The sequence below is a fragment of the Onychostruthus taczanowskii genome, unplaced genomic scaffold, assembly GCF_017590055.1.
Source record: "Onychostruthus taczanowskii isolate IOZ18803 unplaced genomic scaffold, ASM1759005v1 scaffold10, whole genome shotgun sequence".
NCBI classification, from domain to species: domain Eukaryota; kingdom Metazoa; phylum Chordata; class Aves; order Passeriformes; family Passeridae; genus Onychostruthus; species Onychostruthus taczanowskii.
In genome coordinates, this window is record NW_024496526.1 from 1,027,799 (window position 1) to 1,052,924 (window position 25,126).

The 25,126-nt window shown below is 55.6% G+C and overlaps 1 protein-coding gene across 1 annotated transcript in view; it reads left to right on the forward strand.

The window, feature by feature from the left end:
- Nucleotides 1-449: 449 nt before the first annotated feature.
- The window catches only part of ABCA3 (ATP binding cassette subfamily A member 3), a 33,154-nt gene continuing 8,477 nt past the window's right edge, over nt 450-25,126 (forward strand). Inside the window, exons 1-23 of the mRNA XM_041404316.1 lie at nt 450-518; nt 5,326-5,424; nt 8,212-8,476; nt 9,097-9,224; nt 9,317-9,482; nt 11,460-11,719; nt 12,395-12,511; nt 13,032-13,152; nt 13,984-14,157; nt 14,762-14,943; nt 16,088-16,234; nt 16,560-16,689; nt 17,434-17,588; nt 18,342-18,497; nt 18,788-18,998; nt 19,287-19,437; nt 20,405-20,503; nt 20,664-20,856; nt 21,691-21,994; nt 22,489-22,762; nt 23,639-23,843; nt 24,298-24,517; nt 24,758-24,916. Coding sequence (XP_041260250.1) covers nt 5,371-5,424; nt 8,212-8,476; nt 9,097-9,224; nt 9,317-9,482; nt 11,460-11,719; nt 12,395-12,511; nt 13,032-13,152; nt 13,984-14,157; nt 14,762-14,943; nt 16,088-16,234; nt 16,560-16,689; nt 17,434-17,588; nt 18,342-18,497; nt 18,788-18,998; nt 19,287-19,437; nt 20,405-20,503; nt 20,664-20,856; nt 21,691-21,994; nt 22,489-22,762; nt 23,639-23,843; nt 24,298-24,517; nt 24,758-24,916 — 3,871 coding nt within the window. The 5' untranslated portion in view covers nt 450-518; nt 5,326-5,370. The remainder of the gene's footprint in view (nt 519-5,325; nt 5,425-8,211; nt 8,477-9,096; nt 9,225-9,316; nt 9,483-11,459; nt 11,720-12,394; nt 12,512-13,031; nt 13,153-13,983; nt 14,158-14,761; nt 14,944-16,087; nt 16,235-16,559; nt 16,690-17,433; nt 17,589-18,341; nt 18,498-18,787; nt 18,999-19,286; nt 19,438-20,404; nt 20,504-20,663; nt 20,857-21,690; nt 21,995-22,488; nt 22,763-23,638; nt 23,844-24,297; nt 24,518-24,757; nt 24,917-25,126) is intronic.

The following is a 25,126-nucleotide window of genomic DNA, read 5'->3' on the forward strand; positions in this document are numbered from 1 at the left end:
TGCAATGCCCAGTGCATGTGCACACGGCTGTGGAACACCCAGGTGTGCACTCACACTGGCATGGGTGCACACACAGTCACAGCCACACCCACCTGGCACGCGTGCAATGCCTGGGGCACGCACAGGTGCACAGTGCCCTGCGCGCACACACACCGGTGCATGTAATGCCCAGCGGGGTGTGGGCACACACTGAGAGTTCACACCCAGAGGGATGTGTACACACACACACACACACACACACACACACACACACACACACACACACACACACACACCTCACAGGTTCCCAGTACTACACACGGGCCACGCACACACAGGATGGCACACACATAAATGACCGCAAACAGTGGCACACGTGTGTGTGCGCGTGTGTACGTACACACACTCTCCCTTCCTCACCTTCTCCGGTCCCGCCCCTCTCCGGTCCCGCCTCTGGCGCGTGCGCGGTGCCGCGGTCCCGCGGTGGGCGCGGGCGGGGCCGGACGGAACCGGAGCCGCAGCCGGAGCCGCCCGGCCCGGTGAGTGAGCGCGGGGGCGATGGGTGCAGGAACCGGCGCCAGCATGGCGTGGCTGACGAGCATCGGGGGGTGATGGTAGCAGTAGCGGGGGGTCGGGCCGGACGGGGGATGCGTGGAGCCGCGGCCTCATGTCCACTCGGCGGGGCGGCCCCGCCCGGAGCTGCGGCAGCGCCGGGGCCCTTGGCCGGCTCCTTCCGCTGCCGCCTCCGCGCTCCGGCGCGGCTCGGGCTCGTTGCCGGCGGTGGCTCCTGCGCGGGTCGCGTCCCCCGTAGGCTGCGGCGGATGGAGGCGGCTCCGCCGGGGATGCTCGGCCGCGCTCGGGGGGCTGCGCCTGGCTGGGAACCGCCGGCATCCCGGGGGAGCTCCGGCCACCCCTCCCTGCCGGGGAACGCACACGGCGCTGCGGGGACCGAGGGGGCATCTGCCGGCCCCTCTCCGCTCCGTGGCCCTCGCTCGGTATGAGAAAGTCTCTTACGCCAAGACAGATCTTGATGGGCTGGAGCGTGTCGAGGAAAGGGAACGGATCTGGGGAAGGGTCTGGAGCACAACTCTAATGAGGAGCAGCTGGGGGGGCTCAGCCTGAAGAAAAGGAGGTTCAGGAGAGATCTTCTTAGTCCACAACTTCCTGGCAGGAGGGTGCAGCCGGGTGGGGGTCGGACTCTGCTCCATGGGAACAAGTGATGGAACAAGAGAAAACAGCTTCAGGTTGTGCCATGGCAAGTTTTGGTTAGATATTGGGAAAATTTCTCCATGGAAAGGGTGGTCAGACACTGGAACAGGCTGCCCAGGACGATGGTGGCATCCCTATCCCTGGAAATATTTATAACCAAGTAGAAGCAGAAGGGATCTCCCTGTCCTCTGCTCGCAGCTGCCCGGGTGGCCTATCCTGCCCAGCCACTGAGAACTGTGGGGCAGGACCAGGGTCTATGAGAAACCCATGTGTTGGGCTCCAGACCTTGTTCTTGCTAAATTCATGAGGCCAGTGAGTTTGCAGAGTTTGTCATTTTATGAGCAATGGCAAACCAGCGATGTTTTTAAGGCAAAGGGGTTGACCAGCTCTTGCAGCAGTTTTATCCCCCTTCTCCTGCTGCTGCCCCAGCACAAAGGCAGTTATAGATGCAACCATGGAGCCTGTCAGACTCCCTATGCCCACCAACCCACTCCCACTGCAGGGTAGCAGCTGGGCACAAGCCAACCCCTCATTCTGCAAACAGGATCCAGCCTCAGATTTCTTCTTTATTTCAAGGCCTGAAGTTCCTGTCTGGGTCAAACCCATACTCACATATCTGTCAGAGACTGGGTGTTGGGTTTGTAGAGGGCTGTGAGGTCACTGGTCCCTGCAGCACCCAGCACCCCACCGGCCTTACAGCCTCTTAGAAAGTTTTATTACTGTTTGCACAACCAAGGTGAGGTTTTTATGGTCTCGCTCTATTGTGACTCTCAGATCTCTGTGAACACTGAGAAGGTGAAAACACCCCAGCAACGAGAGCTGTGTGTCACTGAACACTCATGGCTGGTCTGGTGGCTGCTGGCCCTGGTTGCCCTTTGCAGGACCTGGGGCTTTCTGGACGCACCCGCCTCGGAAATCACTCGCTCTTCCTGTAAACAGTGGCCATAAAAAGTCCTTGCCCTGCTATGGCTGATTAATTTCCAGCACAGACAGTGTGGGGAGCAAAGAGGAATTTCCTGCTCACTGACAGTGTGGAAAGTACCCAGCGACTGACAGCCCTTGCCAGGTGTGTGATGCCACCACCCCGGCACAGCCGCGGAGGTGCGGGCACCTGGCAGCTCATCCTGTAGGGGTGACACGGTGTCTCTGTCAACCAGCAGGAAGAAACGCCGGATTTATATTAAAAAAGGCAACGTCTGCCATTTGCAGGGCTGGTTTCTATGGGAACGGGACATCAGAAGAGCAGAAATGCGCTGTGTGCTCTAAAATAACTGCAAGCTCCCGGGAGCACGTGGCCTTTGCTCGGCCCTTTCCGCTGAGGCAGTGGCCGGGCACAGCCACCTCCCGGCGACGAGGCGGTGTGGAAGTGGGTCAGGAAGTGGGATGCTGTGGCCTTGATCCCTGCCGATCTGCAGCCTGTCCTCATCTAAATCCACTGGCAGAGCAGCTCTGGTCCAGGCTGGCAGCTGGTGCCACCACGTTATCTGGCACAGCTTGACTGCGGCGGGGGCTGGTGGGGACCAGGTGGTGAGGACCAGTCTCATATCCACTCATGCAGGCTGCTGGCAGGCAGGAGTGTCTCCTTCCTCACTGACCTCCCTGAGGATGGCCAGGGTGTGTCCACACTCATGGATTCAGGAGACCCTTCCTCCTGCTGTGGTCAGATGCAGAGAGCAGGGAGAGGAACTGGGTTGCTCTCCCAGAAGTTGATGGTGGTCACCTCTCTCTCCTCCCATATCTTTGGCCCTGCCTCTTGGTGGGAAATTCAGTCTTATCTTGTAGTGCTTGAGGTCAGGTGGAAGCATCTCTGGAGGGGACAACCCAGTGTGCTGCCCCGCAAGGCACCTTGTTGCCTCCAAGGTCATCATCCACCTGTGGCACTCAGCTCTCCCTTACTGCCAAAGATGGGCCCAGACATGGACCTGGGCCCTGCCTGAGATGCCTCTGATCATGGACATCTCAGGGCTGATCCAGGAAAACAGGTTTTCTCTCCTGGGTAGGAAAGAAAATCGTGCTTTGGATACCAGAGCCTGGAAAACCATTTTTGCTCTCAAATCCACTAAGAACTTTTGTAACTTAGCTTCTTCCTCCTCTCATCTCCAGCAAGCGAAAGGTCCAGAACGAGTTTTCTTGGAACACTTAAAAACTTGGAAAATATTTGCTGGCAATAATGGAGTTTTCAGTCTTTGTATAGTGTTTGTGTTACCCAAGAGCTGCTTGACATTTTCCCAGCAGCGGCTGTAAGACCCGTGAGGGCGGTCGGGGGGGCAGCTTGAGTTCGAGGGTGCGGCAGGGAGAGCGGGATTTGGGATCTCTGTGAGGGCAGCAGCTGCTCCTGCCTGGCCTGCAGCATTCATCCTCTTCAAAGTGAGCCACAACTTTGATTCCCTTGGTTTGCTCTACATTCGTTCAAGGGGGCGTATGACAAAGGTTTCTGCTTGGGAGTGGGGGTCTTATTTGGGGGTGCTTCAGATGCTGCTGTGTGGTGTGTGTGGGGGCCTGGGGGCTTGCTGAGCGATCCTGTGGCACAGCCTGGACTGTTCTGCTTGGCCGCATGTGGACCAGAGGTCAGCTGGAGACATGGCACTTCGTGAGGCGCTTGAAGGTGCCTTTGCCAAGTCCCCATTGCTATTCCTTTCCTGCTTGCTCTGGATGGGGGCTCTGATGGACTTTTTGGGGCTGAAGCTAAGATCTCTTCTGTTTTTTCCTGCCTGGAGAAAGATCCTTGAACACAGGTGTCCCTGCTGTTGTGGGAATCTGTCTTCTGTGCATGGAGTGGCAAAGAGCTGGTGGGTTTTTTGTGCTCTGAGAACACATCTGAGTTTAGCATTGGGGTTGGGAAGGTGTTTGCAAAGCCAGGAGAAGGCTCCTGGTTTAGGGTTGGGGCTGGAAGGTGTGTGCCAGGGCAGGAGAAGGCTCCTGGGTTTAGCGTTGGGGCTGGAAGGTGTGTGCCAAGGCTCCTGGAGAGCTCGAGGAGCTGGTGGCAGAGAGCAGGTGAGGCAGGTGGGTGTTGTTGCCGTGCCCTGTGTGTGTCTCAGGTTGCTGTTGCTGCAGCTCTGTTGCCACTGGAGCTGTGCTCGCTGTGTGCATTCACCAGCCCGGGAGCCGAGGTTGGCAGGCTGGGTCAGCAACCTCCTCTCCTCTCACTGGGGCACCCTGAAACCCCTGCTGAGCTTGCTGGGTGCCAGCTGCGTCCACAGAGCTGATACCATCCCAACCGGGGCTGGAGAACGTGCTGTGGGGCATCTGCCAGGACATTGCTCATGGGTTGTGTGCCCATCCGTGTCCCCGTGGCAGCTTTCACTGCTGCCAGGCTTTGGAGCACAGGCTTGGAGCTGGCCCTGCAGCTGCCCACTGTGATCCTGTCAGGATTTGCCATGCTCGGAGGCTGGCACTGCTTGGTGGGGGCTGCCCAGAGACCGGCAGTGCGGGCAGAAGCCTCTGCTGGTGCCAGGGCTGTCCCTTCCTTCTCTGTGCTGCTCTGCAAGCCCAAAATCCCAGCCAGTGTCCTGGTGGGATAGCAGTGCTCCATCAGGAAATGCCACTGCAAATGGAGACACAAACAACGTGAAGGGATGGCGGATGCTTCCCGAGAGGGGGAGGAGGCAGCGGGGGATCATTCTCAAGCACCGACCTTCCCTTGTTCTTCCCTTGCCCTTTTCTCATCTTTGCCTCTCCCAGCAGAGTTTCTGCTGGGAAAGCACCCAGTGTTGCAGAACCAACCCTTCACACGGCAGGAGGTGGAGGCACAACTTGGAATCTCCACCCATCCCAAAATAATAGGTTGCCAGGAGTTTGACAGCCTTCCTGGGGCGGGTGTTTGTGGTTCTGTAACCCTGTGCTCCTGCAGCTTGAGGAAAGCTGTTGCTGCCTGCTGCTGGGAAGGACCCGGGTACTGAAACAGCAGCTTCCATCTCTGGGAGCAGCCATGCCAGGAATCAGGGGCTCTTGCTCTTAGGAGAGGGAGCACAATGGTTATTTTTGGGGTCAAGCCAGCTGCTGTGGCTCCAGGCTGGGAGCAGAGAGCTGCCCTGGGCTGTGTGAGCTGCCCTGGCCTGTGTGGCCTGTGGGATGCTCCCCTCCTGCTGCCCGCCTCCACCAGCTGGCACTCACGGCTCTCTCCTCTCTCTCCTCCAGGGTCCTGTGGAGCATTGGTGGTGTTGGGCCCCTTCTGATGGGAGGATGGTTGTGCTCAGGCAGTTTAGGCTGCTGCTCTGGAAGAACTACATCCTGCAGGTAGGCTGGCACTGCACCCGGGGATTGCTTCTGGCACTGCTAAATGGGGGTACATCAGAGATTGCCCAGCCTCTGGCTTCATCAGGAAACCTCCCACGTGGACACAGGGCATCTCCAGGAGGAAAACTGGGTTATTTGTGCACATGGTGTCTTTTGTGCTGCACTGTGTGGCCTTATGGGCTGTGCTCTGTACTCAGTTTCTTTGTCCCCAGCCTCTCCAGCCTGCCCTCTGGCAGTGAGCTCAGCTCTCTCCTCCTGGGACCGGGTAACCCACACCCCATCCATGTGACAGTGGGGGTTTTTGAGCTGTCTCATTGCATAGCCTCCTCTGGAAGTCCCGGTGCCTTCACAACCCACTGGAGCCCTGGGGTTCTTTTCCTCAATTGTTTTCTACCACTCTCAGGAGCAGCTTTTAGGGGTCTTAAAAATATTAAACCACTGCCAGCCCACCTCCCATCATGGTAGCTGGATCGTACTGAGGGATTTGGGGACCTCAGGGCCAGCAGGTCCCACCTGGTGCTGGCCCAGACCACAGCCCCTTTAAGTGTTCCTGGGTGGATTCTGTGGCTCTGCTGGGACCTGGAGCCAGCCCTGGCAGTGTCTGGGAAGAGGAGGGAGTAGGGATGGCTGCAGCCTGGCTTTACGCTTTCAGTTACCCGCCTGCAGCTCAGCACAGTGTTGCTGTAAAAATAAACCAGAGGAAGAGGGAAGTGCTGGCTGCACCCGGCCTTCCTGCAGGCACAGAACAGGGAACTGGGCTCGAGGGGACTAAAGGGACTGGCAGCAGGGCTGATTTGCAGCCAGGAGCATCCCCCATCCCTTCTGCAGGGGAAGAGTGTTGTTTTCTGGGTGTGCTCCAGGCTGGGGACACATCCCAGTGTGTTTTCCAAGGCCACAAGCTGACTCAGGTCTACTGTGCCGGGATACAGCCAGAAGTCCTGTTCCTGATAAGAAACAGAGCTCCCAAGTCACCCCCAGCCCGCTGAGAGGACAGATGCTGGCACATGTGGCTCTCCAGAGCTGCTTGGGCCAGGCAGAGGTGGTGATTGTGGATGAGTTATCCCTTGTCACCTCTGGAATACAGTGCTTGAATGACTTCTGCTGCAGAGCTGGTGAATGTGTGTGAGCCTGTGAGTTCAGGGAGGCAGAGCTGTTCTGAAGGCAGCCCAGGAGACAAGGGAGAGCTTTAGTGTAATAGTAAATCAGTGGGAGGCAGCTGGGCTGCCAGGGCTGCATTATAAATCCATCAGCCATCTGCAGCATTCACTTTTATGAGCGTGGCATTGGGAAAGCTCCTTTTTCCCTGCCTGCCCAAAGCTTCTGCCTCCTGCCTATGCTGCTGGGGCTGGTTGTGGCTGGAGCAGACTGTTCCTCCCAACAAGAGGTGTTTTGGGCTTTGACAGTGGGTGCTGAGAGCCAGGGTAATGATAGTCCCCTTACAAACTGTCCAAGATCCCATTCACCCTGGCTCCTGCAGGGCTTCTCCCTTCCCAGGATGTCCAGGCTGCACTCAGGGCTCCCTACCTGCCCCACTGGAGACTCTGCCCACCTGAGCCTTTGCAGTTGCAGTTGCTAAGACAGTAGTTGCTAAGACAGCAAAGTTGTGAGACTTAAGCACTTGGTGCTCCTCTTTCCAGCCTGGCAAAGGGAGAGGGTGCAAAATCCCCATGTCTTGTGAAGCCCAAATTAGCCAGACGCCTCAGAAAAGGTTAATGCTGCTGCTTCTCCTCCAGGCACATGCTCTGAGCAGCCATTAACCCCTGTGGCCAGGGACATCTCTGAGCTGTCACTGCTGTGGCTGAGGCTGAGTGTGCTGTGTTGCTCTTGAGCCTGGCCTGGGGTGAAGGCAGCTGTAGGAGAAAATCATAGAATTCCAAAATGGTTTGGATAGGAAGGGACCATCCATCCCACTGCCCTGCCATGGGCAGAGACATCTTCCACTAGACCAGGTTGCTCAGATGACCACAGTTCCCCCTGGACACCAGTTTGAAATGCTGATTGATCGGGTTGGATGCTAATGAACCTGTGTTGATGGGGGTGTTACTAGCTAGGAGGCATTGTGCAGGAGAGATAGCCCTGGGGGAATTGATGGATGAAGGTCCAGAGTGCAGGGCTTGAGTTCATACTCCAGCTTCTTGAATATCAATTAAAAAAAAAAAAGAGCCACTGTGGGTAGTGCAGTAGTGGCTTGGGTATGCCCATGGGTGTGCTTGCCATGCTGTAGTCCTGTAGCCAGAGGCTCTGCTGGGCCCCATCCTGGGATGCAGATCCTATGTCCAGCTGCCTGAAGCAACTCAGCTCCAGGAGGAAAAGTTGCTGGTTCAGGCAGTGTTGCTGCACGTGGCAGAGCCCCAGGGCACAGGGAAGGAGCAAACCACAAGCCACGGTCATTCAACGCAGGTGGTGAGGAAGGCTCTGATGGAGGCTGGTTTGAGCTGGAGCAGTGCTTAGGATAGGGGACTCCTTGGCTGGAGCGTCCTGAAGGATGTGGGAACCAGCACAGTGTCATTCCTGGCCTCTGGAAAAACCCAGGTTGTGAAACCTTGTGGAATGCAAGAATGCTATTGCTCCTTGGTGTTCTCATGCCCTGAACCTTGTGACTGTGCTCATCTACCTTCAGTGTTTGCATCTTCTTTTTTATCTCTTGAGAGAGTGTACTATATATTGATAAGTATCTGTGTACAGGTACATACTTCTGGCAGATATCTAGATGTCTGTGCAATATACAGGTACATAATGTATTTTATATCCTTACCCCCTGTTTGTAATTGTCCCCCTGGCGTGCAGAAGCGGCAGATCCTGGTGACGCTGATCGAGGTGTGCCTGCCGCTGCTCTTCGCCGCCATCCTGATCGCTCTGCGGCACCGCGTGCACTCCGTCAGCCACCCCAACGCCACCCTGTACCCCACCCAGTCTGTGGATGACCTGCCCAGCTTCTTCTCCTCCCAGCACGCCAGCAACCCCTGGGAGCTGGCCTATGTCCCTTCCAACAGCAGCGCTGTCCGGAGCATCGCCGAGGCGGTGGAGAGAGCTCTGCCCATCAACATCAGAGGTGAGCAGGGCTGGGGTGAGCAGGCTCTTCCACCCCAGAAATGGGTGGGATCTTTACTCTGGGCAGCCTAGTCCAGTGGAAGGTGTCCCTGACCATGGCAGGGTCTTGGAACTGGATGGTCTTTCATGTCCCTTCCAGCCCAAGCCATTCTGTAACTGATTCTGAATCCTCATGCTCCTGGAACACCATTTTTTTCTGAACTTCAAGGCTACAGTTTGATGGGTTTTGGGTTTTTTCAGTAAAATGACAGGATATGGGATTGCTTTTTGGTCTCTTTTTATTGCAGTTTCCATCTAGAAAAATATCACCCTAAAACAGTTAAATAAGGTGGCAGCGCTTCCCTGTGAAAGAGTATTTTTGGAAATCTTTCGGCACAGAAAATTTTAGCACTTGGTGTTCAAAGCTGTTAGGATTTTCTGTGGGAAAGCTGACTCCTGCTCTCAAGGAGGAGGAATGTCTGCATGCCCAGGATACGGGGCAGCATCCTGTGTAATTCCCCCGTGTCTGACAGCAGGCACGCCGCATCCCTCCTGTCCTGGGCCCAGCGATGCTCCTGGGGATGGCCGAGCAGCAGTGCATGCTGTGCCCTATCCCTGCATCTCCCTGTTTCTCCTCCACAGCCCAGGGCTTCCCCTCGGAGCGGGACTTCGAGGAGTACGTCAGGCTGGACAACCGCTCGGGCGGCGTCCTGGCCGCCGTCGTGTTCCGGCACCGCTTCCCGCACAGCTCGGCCCCGCTGCCCCTCCAGGTGAGCCGGGGGAAGGTGGGACAGCATCCCCCACCCAGGTGTCACCCTGCTGTCACCGCCATCTGTCCCACCCCGCTCTGAACTCCCTGCAGGTGGAGTATGAGCTGCGCTTCAAGTACAGCCCGAGGAATGCCCCGCGGAGCGAGCAGACGGGGCTGAACCCCAACCTGGACCGGGACTGGCACACCAGTTACCTCTTCCCGCTCTTCCAGCTGCCCGGGCCCCGCGAGGCCAAGTTTGCTGATGGGGGCACACCAGGTGAGCACGGCCCAGGACGTGGGGTCACCTTCCTACAGCACCTGGCAGGCTCTCAGCTCTTTAAGAAATAGGTTCATTTAAAAGAAATTATTAAATTCAGTTAATTATAATGAAGTATTGGTTTTTATTTATATCAGCATTAAATTTATATCTGTGTGAACAATTAAGTATTTGTTTGTTATAAGTATATATTTATTTTCTATAAATACAAGCAATTAAATATATATATTAACATGTTAAAATTTACATATAAATCTTTATGAATATATAAATAGTTAAATGGTTATGCTTTTCTATAGATGTTTATATTCAGTTTTGTGCGTATATAAACAATTTAAAAAATAATGACACATTTTAAAATTAATGTTAAAATACAAATTAATTATTTAATATAGAGCTTCTTAATATTTGTTAATGTATTAATTATAGATAGTCAGTTATTATTTGTATCTTAATATGTCTTTATTTTGTTGAGTTATTATTTATTGCTTAGATTTAATTAAACTATATTTGCAATTTTGTTATATTCATTATAGCTATCCTTTATTTAAATTTTATCCTGTGACTTCATGGGCACTGCTTGGCCTCTGGGCACCTCTGCTGAGCAGGGTTGGATAAGAATAAATTTTAATGTGCATGAATCATTTTAAAATTTAATTTTTTTCCCATTTCAATGTTTAATGGAAATTTTATATCGCTATCCAAACTGCCCCGTGTTTATTGTACTGCTTAAGTACTTGAAAAGTAAATAGAGCAGTTCTATGGTTTGTGGTGTTTAAGAGCAGCCAAACCACTGGCAGAGCATGAGCCAGCAGGGACATTATTGGAGCTGGTGCTGGCTTAGGACTGGATTTTTGGGAGCTCCTCCTGTGGTGGCAAAGGGAATATTTCCCTCATTGGGATTTCTCCCTGTGTATTTGATTGCAGTGTCCAGGGAGAGTGAGGGCAAGGAAGTGGGCAAACAGGTTTTGCTCAGAATGTGTAAATAAAGCAGAGCCCCAGAGTGTTTGCTCAGTACATAAGTTAATATCAAACAAAGTTCCCAATCTCATAATTCCTCTGTTATCTTCTCTCTCTGTGGATCATTTTAGCTGACTGACTTTCAAAATGTTAATTTGGGGTTTTGTAAGAGAATTTAAGTTCCTGTTCAGGTAACATTTGGCAGCAATTCTACTTAAAAATAAACTATTTTAAGTTTATTTTGTTATCTAAAGCTGTGTCAAGAGAGGTTTACATTGGATATTAGGAAAAAGCTCTTCCCCCAGAGGGTGCTGGGCACTGCCCAGGCTCCCCAGGGAATGGGCACAGCCCCGAGGCTGCCAGAGCTCCAGGAGTGTTTGGACAGTGCTGCCAGGGATGCCCAGGGTGGGATTGTTGGGGTGTCTGTGTAGGGCCAGGAGTTGGACTCATGATCCTTGTGTGTCCCTTCCCACTTGGGAGATGCTGTTGGGAAATTAAAGTATTTGCAGTGTTTTCTAATGCACAAAAGTTTAAGCCAGACGTGTGAGTCACAGGATATACTTTTCCTCACTGCAACCTGTGTAGTATTGTTTATTCTTCTGTTTTAAAAAGAAAAAGGGGAGAAACACAAGCTCAGTGACTTGTGGTGGTTGATGATGACAGAGAATCTCCCCATTACAAAGTCACAGGCATACTGCAAGACAGGAACCATGAACAGAGTTTTCCTGGCAGCTCCTTCCAAATGATGGTTATGCAAGATCCTGGTTTGGTCTAGTGGAAGGTTACTCTGACCATGGCAAGATGTGGAGCAAGATAAGCTTTAAGGTCCTTTCCGAGCCAAACCAGCAATTCCATGAATTTGCTGTGGTATTGATCCTTCCCCAGTCCCCTGTGTCACAGTGATGGTTATATTGCTTTTCCTCTGCACTCCAGTTTTAGTCCCTGTTCCTCTTCCCATGCAATCCTTCCCTCCAAACCCCAGCCCCCTCTATTCCCAGTGTGGTTCTTGCTGTGCAGGTTATCTCCGGGAAGGATTCCTGGCGGTGCAGCATGCAGTGGACAGGGCCATCATGCAGTACCACGCCGGTGCCAGCTCTGCCAGCCTGCTGGAGAACATCACCGTGGTGGTGCAGCGCTTCCCCTTCCCGGCCTACGTCAACGACCTCTTCCTCCTGGCCATCCAGAACCAGCTGCCCCTGCTGCTCATGCTCAGCTTCACCTACACCTCGCTCAACATCGTCCGTGCCGTTGTTCACGAGAAAGAGAAGAAGCTGAAGGTGAGAGATGGGATGTGCTCCCCTCCCTCTGCAGCTTTTCCCAATGGATGATGTCTTTAGATTAGGAACAAAATCCCTGCTGGGTGTAGAGCCAGTGAGGGGGGGATGGCAGCGGATTAGCAAGCCCCAGGGAAGAATGTTGCTAATCCTGCTGCCATGGGGAGGCTGGGCTCTCCTTGCAGTGCAACCCAGGGTGCTGGACCACAGGGATGGTGTTTCTCCTGAGCTGGGAGAGAGGGCAACATGTCTGGGTTCCAGAGTTTGTGGATTCAAGAGTTCAGCCTGTTTGAAGGAAGGTTTTTGTCTTTGCATGTAGAGCCCCACTGTGTGTGTGCTGTGGGGGCGGCTGGAGCTCGGCCACATGGTTACAACAGCAGGGCTTGGCTTCCTCCAGGCGTTGGCTGTCGTGCCCTGTGCTGGGTGGCCCCGGTGGCACCACTGGCACTCTGCTCTGGGTTTGGGCTCAGCTCAGCTCTCTGGGAACTCCTGCAGTGGTGGCAGCCCTTGTTTGGGGAGGTGGAGCCATGCAATGCTGGTGGCTGTGCAGGACCACTCTGGTGGTACCGGGGCTGCCACCTCATTGCTTGTGCCACAAGGCAAAGCCACCTGTGCCTTGCCCTGGCTGTGCCCGGGGAGTGTGGGTGCAGCTGTGGGTCACACCGTGAACTCCCACAGGAGTACATGCACATGATGGGCCTCAGCAACTGGTTGCACTGGAGCGCCTGGTTCCTCATGTTCTTCCTCTTCCTCCTGGTGTCCGTGTTCTTCGTCACCGTGCTCTTCTGTGTCAAGGTGAGCGTCTGTCCCTAGGCCACGAACTCTGTGCTGGCAAGGGAGAGGGATAGCAGGGCCACTCTGCCATGGGACTGTCCTGGTGTCCCAGGGCTCCTCCAAAGACTGGAGTCTGGGTTTCCCAGACTGAAATGGGCAGTGCTGCCCCACAGTTGCATCCATGGCAGGGGTGACTCCCCGCAGAGGGAGGTGGGGATTGGAGCTCCAGGGACACTGCATGCAGAGCAGGACCACCCTGCTCCCCCAGCAGCTGGAGGGCCTTGAGCTCTCCCCTCCACATGTGCCCGCAGCAGGGGAAGCAGGAGGGGAATGTCTAGGTGTTGGCCAGGGTGTTCCCTGCCCCTTAGACCCTGCACCACACAAGGGCAATCTGTATTTCCTCCCTCTGGAGTGGTCTTAGAGTTTCTGGGTGTCCTCACCCATCTGAGTTTGTCTCCAGCACTTGGAGAACATCAGGTCTGTTCTGCTAAAGCTGCAGCTGGCTCCAGCAGCTCTGGGCTTCACAAGATTTTCTTGGCAGGTGAGCGAACAGGGAGCGGTGCTCACCAACAGTGACCCCACCCTGGTGTTCACCTTCCTCGCCATCTTCTCCATCTCCTCCATCTCCTTCAACTTCATGGTGAGCACCTTCTTCTCACGAGGTGAGTCCCCCTGTGCTGCCTCCTTTTGTTACTGACCACTTTGACTTGTGCAGGGGGCAATTCTTCCCTTTGGCTGCATTTTCCACACAGTGTGTGGAAAGGGATGTGGGTACTTTTGCTTCCCAAACCAGAGCAGGTCCAAGGGCTGGAGCCCCTCTGCTCTGGAGCCAGGCTGGCAGAGCTGGGGGTGCTCACCTGGAGAGGAGAAGGCTCCAGGGACACCTCAGAGCCTCTTCGAGGGCCTAAAGGGGCTCCAGGAGAGCTGGAGAGGGACTGGGGACAAGGCATGGAGGGACAGGACCCAGGGAATGGCTTCCCACTGCCAGAGAGCAGGGAAGGAAGGGATATTGGGGAGGAATTGTTCCCTGGCAGGGTGGGCAGGCCCTGGCACAGGGTGCCCAGAGAAGCTGTGGCTGCCCCTGGATCCCTGGCAGTGTTCAAGACCAAGTTGGATGGGGTTTGGAGCAAACTGGAATAGTGGAAGGTGTCCTTCCCATGGCAGGGGGTGGGACAGGGTGGTCTTTAATGTCCCTTCCAACTCAGACCATTCCCTGGTACTATGACCAGCTCCTGTCTTAGGGCCTCATCTGGCTGGCTTGACCCCAGATTCTGCTCTGGGGTAGGCAGAAGGCTTCTGCAGCTGCCCACTATGGGGTTGGGGTTGGGGTCAGGTTCCTGCCTTGCTGTGGGATGTGGGCATGTCCTTGTCCTGCCCCCATATAATCATGCTTTGTCCACAAATCTGGAACATCCCTGGATGGGAAGCTGGTGAGGAGTGCTGGGTGGCATCACCCTGACTTTTTCCCCTCCTGTTTTGCCCTGTGCTGACAGCAAATGTCGCAGCTGCTGCTGGAGGCTTCCTCTACTTCTTCTCCTACATCCCCTACTTCTTCATCTCGCCCCGCTATGACCTCATGTCCCACAGCCAGAAGCTGGCATCCTGCCTCATCTCCAACGTGGCCATGGCCATGGGGGCACAACTCATCGGCATGTTTGAAGGGAAAGGTGAGCAGGGCCATCTGCTCCTGGGGAGAGGAGCATTCCCTTCCTGTCAGCCTGATTTTGTGGTGGGGTGGGACTGGCTTGGTGGAGAGACATTGGAGAGAAGAAACAATTTCCTTCTTACTACAGCTGCTTACTCCCATACCAGGGCTCTCTGAAGTTGTGCCTGTGCCCCTGGGCTGTGCAAAGTGCCATCCTCACTTTAATTACCAAAGGAATTCTGTTCTAATGGATGGGAACCATTGCATTTCCTCCTTCACAATATATCTTTAATGTCTTTAATTTAAAAGAGTCTGTTGTTGCTTCCATGCAGAGCCATGCATTTACTAGGCATGGCAGTAGCTCAGTGGCTGTAGTGATTGGAGGGGTGATGCTGGAGAGTGGATCGTTTCTTCCCAGGCAGTGGCAGAGAATGCCATGGAAGGAGCATGGTGGGGTGGGCAGCCTCGAGGGGTGAGTGCCTCTTTTCCCTCCATCTGCAGAGGATTCATAGAGCGGTGCAGGTGCTCCTGGTTAGAGAGCTGGCAGAGGGGATGCTCTCTGCCAGTCCTAGAGAAGATGGTCCTCCTGGGGATGCAGAGGTAGCAGTGTCCCGTGTGCCTTGCAGGGACTGGCATCCAGTGGAAGGACCTCATGAAGCCTGTCAGCGTGGATGACAACTTCACCTTGGCCCAGGTGCTGGGGATGCTGCTCCTGGACTCGGTGCTGTATGGCGTGGTGGCCTGGTACGTGGAGGCCGTGTTCCCCGGGGAGTACGGTGTGCCACAGCCCTGGTACTTCTTCCTCACGGTGAGCACTGCTTACACCCCTCCCTGGGCTCGAGGTGCATCACCTGGGACAGTCACCACTTCTGTGCTGTGCAGTAGGCCAGTCTGATGGACGAGGGTGGCACCATCTGGCCTCCAAAATCACAGGGCCTGCAGCATGTCCTCACTAAAGGCTGATGCACCTGTAGATGAAGGTTGTCTTGGCTTTAAAGCTCTCTCCCAGCACTTCCTGGCATGCAGGGTGTTGCTGTCTCCAGGCCCAAGCAAAGGCATTGGAGAGAAACCCCAGGTGGGAGCAACCAGATCCAGCTATTTGACACCCCTGAGCGTTCCCATGCAGGTGGGCATGGGTGACCTGTGTCCCGCTGCCAGCCGCCGTGTGCCAGGGATGGGTGACAACTGTCGCCACATCAGCTGAGCCACCCTCACTCTGCCAAGCCAAACACTTGGCATCACCCTCAGCAGCTGCAGCTGCGGAGGGCACTGCGGCTGCATGGCTGCAGAGAGAATATGTTGTGTTTGGGTACTGGAGATGGATCCTTTGTTATTTGATAGAGAGGCTTTTCCTTCTCCTGTCCAAATTCCTCATCCCAGAGTGGTTTCACTCCAGCATCTCACTCCCTCTTGCAGTCAGACCAAGGAAACAGAGATGCCGCCATTGACAAAAGCTGATTTTGCATCCAGGAGTTATTGAGTTGTTATTCCCCCCGGGATTTAAGGTCCCAAACATTCAGTTTCATTCCTAGAGAGCCATGTCAAAGGGGCTGTAACTGCAGCAGCTGGACCCTAGGCTGTATTTAGTGTTTCTCAGGGGTTTTGGAGGGGGTGATCATCCGTGGGCTCTCCTGGGCAGGATGATTCTGCCTGAGTGATTTTACTTCTCAGTGGAATTTTTCCCATGGAGATGAAGATGGGGAAAAGCTGCTGTGTAATCACAGGCAGTCCTGCTGTAAGGGAGAGATGGGGGAAGGCAGGAGGGCAGGAGGATCTGTTTCATTGTGTCAGCCCTGCCTGCTGAAGATGTTCTGGTTGGTAATTCCCAGGCCAAGGAGAGCGGTCTGGGAGATCCTGGGGAGGTGTCTGTGGGAGGAGGAGGGTGGCCAAGGCTGGGATGAAGAGATGGGCTCTGCCTGTGCCTGATTTCTGTCTCTCCCTTCCTCCTTCAGCCCTCGTACTGGTGCGGGCGGCCCAGGACTGTTGTGGGGAAAGAGAAAGAGGAGGAGGAGGACCCCGAGAAAGCCCTGAAGAGTCAGTACATTGAGGAGGAACCAGCCGACCTCGTGTCAGGCATCAAAATAAAGCACCTGTCCAAGGTACTGACTGCCCAGCAGGGCACAAACACACCACAATGTTGGTTTTGTACAGTCTGCTGCCTGCAGGCAGCTTCTGTATCCTAGTGCTGCCCTGGGGCTGGATATGGCTCTTCCCCAGAGCTGGTTGCATTTGTGGTGGGATGAAGTGCTGCGTCCTTAGAGGTGCAGTGACATTTGTATTTAACTTGTTGACGTCTGAGTTTAACCTGAATTAGACCTGTTGTCTCCTGGTAACACCCTGTGAGCATCCCAGGCTTTGCCTGCTGGGTGGGGCTGAGGCACTTGCCTGTGGTGCAGCACCAACTCATGGACTTGATCTCTGCAGGTCTTCAAAGTGGGAAACAAGACAAAAGAGGCAGTGAAAGACTTGACAGTGAACATGTATGAAGGGCAGATCACTGTCCTGTTGGGACACAACGGTGCTGGGAAGACCACCACTCTGTCCATGCTCACAGGTAGGAGTCTCCTGCTGCAGGAACTGATGGCTTTACCCTCAAAGAAGAGCCAGACCCCGTCTCTGAGGGCGTGGAGGGGTTTTTGATCTTCCTTGGAGCACCTTCAGTTTCCTGAGCCATTGGCTAGGAGTGCCATGTTAGTGAGAGGGAGATGGAAGGAGCATGGGGGATCCCTGCTCAACCCTCCACAGGAGTGGGATCAGCCAGTGGGTGAAATGACAGACAGGTTTTGTGCTGGAGAGCTGTGAGAAGAGACTACACCTGCTGTAGGATTGCTCTCTGTAGGCTTTGCCATGATAACGCAGATAGGGTGGAACTGGTGTTTGTCATTCTTGATCTGCTGGGCTCCAGGATGCCTATTTTGGCACGATGGACACAGTGACCTTTGGTGGTCCTCTTCTGTTCTCTATTGCTCTGAGCTGCTCCTGGCAACTCAGGGGGCTCACAGAACCTTCCTGGACCTCTGCCCTGGCCCTGCCTGGCTCTCTGTACAGCTCAGAACCATGTTTGACCTGCCTTTTCCTCTCCTTTCTGCACTGTTGGCCCAGTTCCCACCTGTGGGTGCCCTGCAGCCCGTCCTGCGGGCAGGAGGAAGCTGTTGTACCCCAGCCTGAGCATGAGACAGGCTTGCTCTGTTTTTTGGAGAAAGCTGGCAGGGGGGGGATGCTCATCAGGACTCTCCACATTTCCACTGGCTCTTTGCCACTGGGGTCACCCTGAGCATCTGTGTTCCCCTCCCCACAGGTCTGCACTCCCCGACGGGCGGGCAGGCCTACATCAATGGCTACGAGATCTCCCAGGACATGGTCCTGATCCGCCGCAGCCTGGGGCTGTGTCCCCAGCACGACGTCCTCTTCGACAACATGACAGTGGAAGAGCACCTCCACTTCTATGCAGGGGTGAGCCTGGCACCGAGCAAGGGGACAGCCTGGGGGAGGCACCTGGGCTCCTGGAGGTGGGGAAGTGTGGTGAGATATATCAAGTGGGTCCAAAAATGGTCAGAGGGTGGTACACCTCTGCTCTGTAGCCAGGCTGGGAGAGCTGGGGGTGTTCACCTAGGGAAGAGAAGGCTCCAGGGTGACCTTGGAGCCTCTTGCAGTGACTATAGGGGTTCCAGGGGAGGGATTTTGGACAAGGGCCTGGAATGACAAGACAACGGGGAATGGTTTCACATTGAGAGAGAGCAGGGTTAAATGGGATATACAGAAGAAATTCTTCCCTGTGAGGGTGCTGAGGCCCTGGCACAGGTTACCCAGAGAAGCTGTGGCTGCCGCTGGATCCCTGGAAGTGTCCAAGGCCAGGCTGGACAGGGCTTGGAGCACCCTGGGCTAGTGGAAGGTGTCCCTGCTCATGGCAGGGCAGTTGGCCTAAATGATCTTAAAGGACCCTTCCAACCCGAACTATTCTGTGATTCCATAAGCAGAACAGCCCTTGCATCCTCTTCCCACCTCATCTGCAGGCTGGTGGAGGAGTGGAGGGTCTCAGGCAGCACAGCTCCATGGAACACCCCCGCCAGCTGTGCCAGCTCTTGCAGGCGTGGGCAGGAGTCCATCCCTGCTTCCCCACTTTCCTGTCTGTGTGTGGAGCAGGGAGTGTGGTGGGGTTTGGCAGCCCTGCAGGTGGGCTCATCCCTCCCTTCCCCTGTCTGGCAGCTGAAGGGATACCCAGCCTCCAAGTGTCCTGAGGAGATCAACCACATCCTGAGGATCCTCAGCCTGGAGGACAAGCGCCGCTCCCTGACCAAGGCTCTCTCTGGGGGCATGAAGCGCAAGCTGTCCATCGGCATCGCCCTCATCGGGGACTCCAAGGCAGGTGGTTTTGCTGGCTCACCTCTCACCTGGGGCCAATGCTGGTCCTTGGGGTGGCTCTGAGGCTGTTCCTCATCTGCAGTGAGCCAATGGGAGAAGCAAGGACAGTGGGGAGTGGGCAGGAGCGCTCCCACTCTGAGGGTCACGCCCTGAGGCTCTGCTGTCTCATAGGTGCTCCCTAAGGTCATTGCTGTGAGGCCAAGGCTCCTCCTGGGCCCTGAGGTTGTCCCCTCCTGTGCTGCTGGGCCTCCCCCAACCCTTTCTGACCTGCTCCCCTCTCCTGAGTGCAGGTGGTGATGCTGGATGAGCCGACGTCGGGGATGGACCCAGCGTCCCGCAGAGCCACGTGGGATCTTCTGCAGCAGCAGAGGAGCAACAGAACCATCCTGCTGACCACTCACTTCATGGACGAGGCAGACCTGCTGGGGGACCGCATAGCCATCATGGCCAAGGGCGAGCTGCAGTGCTGCGGCTCCTCGCTCTTCCTCAAGCGCAAATACGGTACGGGAGCAGAGCAGGCTGTGCTCTGTGTCTTCTCCTTGCCAGGGAGGAGCAGGAGGGGTAGAGAGAGCAGGGAGGGGATCCATTGCTCCTTGCCTGATGGCTGGTTGCTCCCCATCCTGCTATTCAGCCTCTCCTGGGGCCCATCCCCACATTTGCTCTTGCATCGTGTCCAGTGCAAAGCGGTGCCTGTGCATCCCTCTCTGTTCCAGGCCCCTGCGCAGGCTGGACTGGGCTGGGCTGGGCTGGGATTGACCCTCCTCTCCCTTCTCTGGTGGCTCCCCGCAGGGGCAGGATATCACATGGTGATGGTGAAGGAGCCCTACTGCAACCTGGGGGAGATCTCCCGCCTCATCTGCCAGTACGTGCCCAATGCCACTATGGAGAGCAATGCTGGGGCAGAGCTGTCCTTCATCCTGCCCAAGGAGAGCACACACAGGTAATGGCATTGTCCTCTGCTGTCCCTCCCTGGGGGGGTCCCCTTGTCTTCACACACTGTCTCACAGGCTTGCTGGAAAGGGGAGCTGCTCCCTGCATCAGCATTGCTCATGGAAAATGGGATTCAGTTCCTCCTGTAGTGCTGAGGGTGGCACACACGAGGCAGGATGTTCTGGCTCTGAAATCAGATCTATGGACCCAGGAGGTCAGGGGAGCTGATTGTCTCCTTCTGCCCTGTTCTCGTGAGACCCCTCCTGCAGTGCTCCCTCCTGGTCTGGAGGTACCAGCAGGAGGATGTGGAGCTCCTGGAACAAGTACAGGGAGGCCACAGAGGCACTCCAAGGACTGGAGCCTCTTTGTTTTGGAGCCAGGCTGGGAGAGCTGGGGGTGCTCACCTGGAGAAGAGAAGGCTCCAGAGAGAGCTCAGAGCCCCTTCCAGAGCCTAAAGGGGCTCCAGGAGAGCTGGAGAGGGACTGGGGACAAGGCATGGAGGGACAGGACAAGGGGAATGACTTCCCACTGGCAGAGAGCAGGGATGGAAGGGATATTGGGAAGGAATTGTTCTCTGGCAGGGTGGGCAGGCCCTGGCACAGGGTGCCTAGAGCAGCTGTGGCTGCCCCTGGATCCCTGGCAGTGTCCAAGGCCCAGCTGGATGGGGCTTGGAGCAGCCTGGGGCAGTGGAAGGTGTCCCTGCCCATGGTAGGGGGTGGAATGAGATGGTCAGTAAGGTCCATTCCAAACTCAAACCCCTTTGTGTTTCCATGATTCTGTGATAGCTGAGGCAAGAACAAACAGCCAGTGGAGCCCAAAATCTGCCCTTGTGGACAGGGGTGTACTCAATGCCACAGGTCGCCCTGGGGTTGGATGCAAGACTCCAGCCAGCTGCAGGACTGATGCCCAAAGGGTCTTTACCCCTGAGTGCCCCCTCCCACGAGTGTCGGTGTCTGACGTCTCTCTTCTCCGCTCAGGTTTGAGGCCCTGTTCACGGAGCTGGAGCAGAGGCGGGAGGAGCTGGGCATCGCCAGCTACGGCGCCTCGGTCACCACCATGGAGGAGGTGTTCCTCAGGTAGGTGGAGGGGTGACCAGTGCCCGTGTGCTTTGGTGATGTCCAGCACAGCCCTCTGGGACACTTGTTGGCTTTGGTCTCTTGGCTTTGGCTTCCCCAGCTCAGAAGAGCTGTATCCTGCCTGGATCTGTTTCATCACCCGCTTTTCCTCCTGGCACAGGGTTGGGAAGCTTGTGGACTCCAGCATGGATATCCAGGCCATCCAGCTGCCTGCTCTGCAGTACCAGCATGAGAGACGCTCCAACGACTGGGCCATGGATGACTCCAGCAGCTTGAGTGGCATGACGGACATGACAGATGACAGCGGGGCGCTCATTACCGAAGACTGCTCCAGCATCAAGCTCAACACCGGGGTGAGTGCTGGGGGGTCGGCGCAGCAGGAGCAGGGAGAGGACATGTGAAGGGAGGGGCTTGAAGTAGGGTTACCAGGTGGAGCCTCCCCCAGGATTGCTCTTGTTGCATGTGGTTTGGAACATCGAATTGAAAGTTCAAGTTGGAATCTGCATTGTTAGGACAAATGATTTTTAGGGTTGGTAGGGTTACTCTTCATGTTAATCTTGGGATCTGAGTTGCTCTTCAAGGTGATCTACTGTGGTTTTCCACCTGCTGTTTTTCCATCATTGGGGTTTTGCAGAAGGAAGATGAGAAAATCCATCTTCCTTTCCTCACTGGGCTTGTGTTCCAGTTCCCTGGCAGCCCTTCATGCCCCGCTGCTCAGTGCCTGTGATCAATATCGCTTGTCTTCTCAAGGGCACGTCTCAAAGGCAGAGGGGGAGGAGGATGTTGTTGGGTTTGAAAAGCACAGAAGGTGTTTGCAGGGGCTGGGCTGGGCACTTGCAGGTGCTCACCCGGTTGCTCTGGCTGACACCTGACACTACAGTAATCCTGTTTGGGAGCCTCAGCTGCTGGGAGGTGGAGGAAGGTAAAGGTCATGGCTAAAGCTGCTTTTAACACCTGAGATCTCAAAGTGACTGTGACTTGTTCAGAAGCCATGGAGTTGGATGAGCTGGAGCTGGGCAGCTGCCCTGCTAATCCCTTTATAGGCTGAGCTGGAGAGCAGGCTCTGCTGCGGGCTGGCAGGTGCATAAAGGATGGCGGTGGTTTGGGGTCATCTTCCACATCAGCTGCGTGGGGTGACGTGTCCACAGCTGGCAGGGCTCTCCATGACCCAGCCTCTCCCCTCGCAGTTCTACCTGTGCTGCCAGCAGTTCTACGCCATGTTCATGAAGCGGGCCATGTACAGCTGGCGCAACTGGAAGATGGTGGCAGCGCAGTTCCTCGTGCCTCTGATCTTCACTGCCTTTGCCCTCATCGTGGCCAAGACCTTCCCGGGCCCGCGGGACTCGTCCCAGCTGCGGCTGACGCTGGAGCCCTACGGCCAGACCATCGTGCCTTTCTCGGTGTCGGGCGCCGCGGGGCTGCCGCAGAGGCTGGCGGAGCAGTACACAGAGCTGCTGGATGCCCAGCATCAGTCGCCACTGGAGGTGCTGGGTGAGGGCTCAGGGAGCACTCCTGGAGCAGGTGGTACCTGGTGGGATGTCCAAAGGTCCACTGGTGTGGGTGGTTTAGGTCCCAGCTGCGGCGTATCTGATGCTTTTCTTTCCTACGTGGGAGTGTCACATCATTGGCAGGACCTCTCCTCACCTGAGCAGAGCTGTCTTCTCCATAACCCCATGTTTGTGGCCACTGGAACAGGCTCCCCAGGGAATGGTCACAGCCCCAGTGCTCCCAGAGCTCAAGGAGCTTTGGACAACGCTCTCAGGCACATGGTGGCATTGTTGCCACCATGCCCTATGCAGGGCCAGAAGTTGGACTCGATGATCTTTGTGGGTCCTTTCCAACTCAGGAGATTCTATGGATCTGTGTTTCTGTGATCAGGACTAGGGTGGGCCACCAGGGCTGAGTCTGCTTGGGGTCTTTTCCAGTTGGCCTCAGTTAGCAGTGGTGTGATGGAGCCCGCCCGTAACAGCGGTGGTGTTTGGCAGGTGGGCTGGAGGAGTACCTCATCTCCCGAGCCTCCGAGGAAGGAGGAGCCTTCAACGAGCACTACATTGCAGCTGCCTCCTTCGAGGGCGCGGGGAACCGCACGCTGGTCACGGCGCTCTTCAACAACCAGGCCTACCACTCCCCGGCCACCGCCCTCATGCTGGCTGACAACGCCGTCCTCAGGGTGCTGGCAGGCCCCAACGCCTCCATCACCATCACCAACTACCCCCAGCCCCGCAACATCACCGAGAAGGCCAAGGACCAGCTCATGGAGTACGTGTGGTGATGGCACAGGACTCGCTTTCCTGCTAGGGCTCCCGTGGGTGCAGGTTGGCTTGGTTGTGCTGGGGTCAGTGGAGAAGCCAGGCTGGAGCTTCTCCAACTCAAATGTAGCTGTGATTGCACTCAGGGGAGCAAAGCTGTGGAGCTGAGCCTGGCAGCCACATCACCTCAGGCACATCTCAGGGGCTGGCTCTTCCCATCAAGATACTGGCTGGGGTTAGTTTTTCTCAGGTGCTCATAGTAGGGGAGGCCGTGTGGCCATGCTATTCACAAAACCCCACATCCGGGGCCTCTGAACCTCACCTAGAACCACCCCCTAGGGGGGCCATGTCTGGGACCTCACCAAGGCAGCATGGAGGTCTGTGGTGTGCAGGGTGGGCTGTGCCTGGGATATGATTGTCTCCCTTGAGTGTTTCTTCAGCATGTTGGCAAAGCGTAGCCTCTTAAGGAAGCCCAGTGTGGGTGTACTGGCCACAGCTTTCTCAGGAGTGGCAGCAGAGGGGCAGGTGCTGATCTCTGCTCTCGGTGACCAGAGACAGGACCTGAAGGAATGGCTGAAGCTGTGTCAGGGGAGGGTTAGGCTGGAAATTAAGAAAAGGTTCTTCCCCCAGAGGGTGCTGGGCACTGCCCAGGCTCCCCAGGGAATGGGCATGGCCCCAAGGCTGCCAGAGCTCCAGAAGTATTTGTACAACACTCTCAGGGATGCCCAGAGATGTTGGGGTGTCGGTGCAGAGCCAGGAGCTGGACTGGGTGATCCCTGTGGGTCCCATCTAACAGACTGTTCTATGATTCTATGCTGTCCCTGTGTAGCCTCAACATTGGTTTGCTGAGGTGTTTGTGCCCTAACGTGTCCCCCTGTCCCCACAGAGGCCAGACTGGGTTTGCCATTGCTATCAACCTGCTCTATGGGATGGCCTCGCTCGCCAGCACCTTCGCGCTGCTGCTGGTCAGCGAACGCGCCATCAAGGCCAAGCACGTCCAGTTCGTCAGCGGCGTTTACGTGGTCAACTTCTGGCTTTCTGCCCTGCTCTGGGACATCATCAACTTCCTCATCCCTTGTGCTCTCATGTTGGTGAGTCACCCCTGGCACCTCAGTGCCTCAGTGTTGGTGGGAGTGCTGAGTGCTGCTCCTCTGGAGTGTGTTTGGGTGCAGGGAGAAGGACAAGGCCACTGTCAATGTCTGTGTAGAAAGGACCAGCAAGAAAGCTGTCCCTTGGTCCTGCTGGGAGCTGGACCGTGGCCAGCCAGCTGGGCCAGTGTCCTCTGGCAGCTGACCACTTAGCTGTTGGGACTAGAAAATGTTAAATCCATGGGATCTCAGAGAGGAATTCCCCACATCTGCCCTTCTGCATCCCAGTCTGCAGAAAGAGCCTCCCCTGGGGACAGCCATGGGCTGCTGGTAGGACCCATCCATGAGGGGCTGTCTGGGTCAGTGAAGTGCTGATATTACCCTGGGCCACTGGGACAAGGAGACATTGCCTGAGGTCAAGCCAAATGTGCCTTCTCCCCACACTGCTGTGCCCCAGGTGATATTCCAAGCCTTCAACGTGCAAGCCTTCACCCAAGACAGCCATCTTGTTGATGTGATGCTGATCTTCCTCCTTTATGGCTGGGCCATCATCCCCCTCATGTACCTCCTCAGCTTCTTCTTCTCGGTGGCAGCCACAGCCTACACCCGTCTGACCATCTTCAACATCCTCTCCGGCACCGCCACCTTCCTCGCCGTCACCATCATGAGCATCCCAGGTAGGTCCCTGCCCTTTGTACCTTCCCAGCCGTCACCAACAAGGTCCAGCCCCCAGGAGGCTCTCTGACCCCAGGGCTGGTCCCACAATAGCCATAAAACACTACAACGGTCCATTCTCACCCATTAAATGCGACAAAATATGTTTGGTTTCCCTCTAAACTTCAGGGTTTTTCAGGTGTCGGGGTATTTTCTCGCAAACCAGCACTCTCTAATTCATTGATCCATCTGTTCTCTTTCAGAGCTGGGACTGGTGGACCTCTCCAAAACCCTGGATAAAGTTTTTCTCGTCTTACCCAATTACTGCTTGGGCCAGTGCATCAGTGACTTCTACCAGAACTACGAGTTCATTCAGTTCTGCACCTCCTCTGTTGAAGCCATCTTCATCTGCAAGGCCTTCAGTGAGTCTCTGCGTCCTCACCTGGCCACCCCCCACAGCATCACTGGGGGGTTGTGTGGGGTGGATGGTGGAACTGGGCAGTGTCATGGGCAGTAGCTGCAGGTACCATTTTAGAGCAAAAACTGGGCAGCATTTTAGGACATACATAGGAAAAAGTTCCTTAACTGGATCACCTTACTCATGATTTGGAGCTAGGGGAAGTTTCACAGAT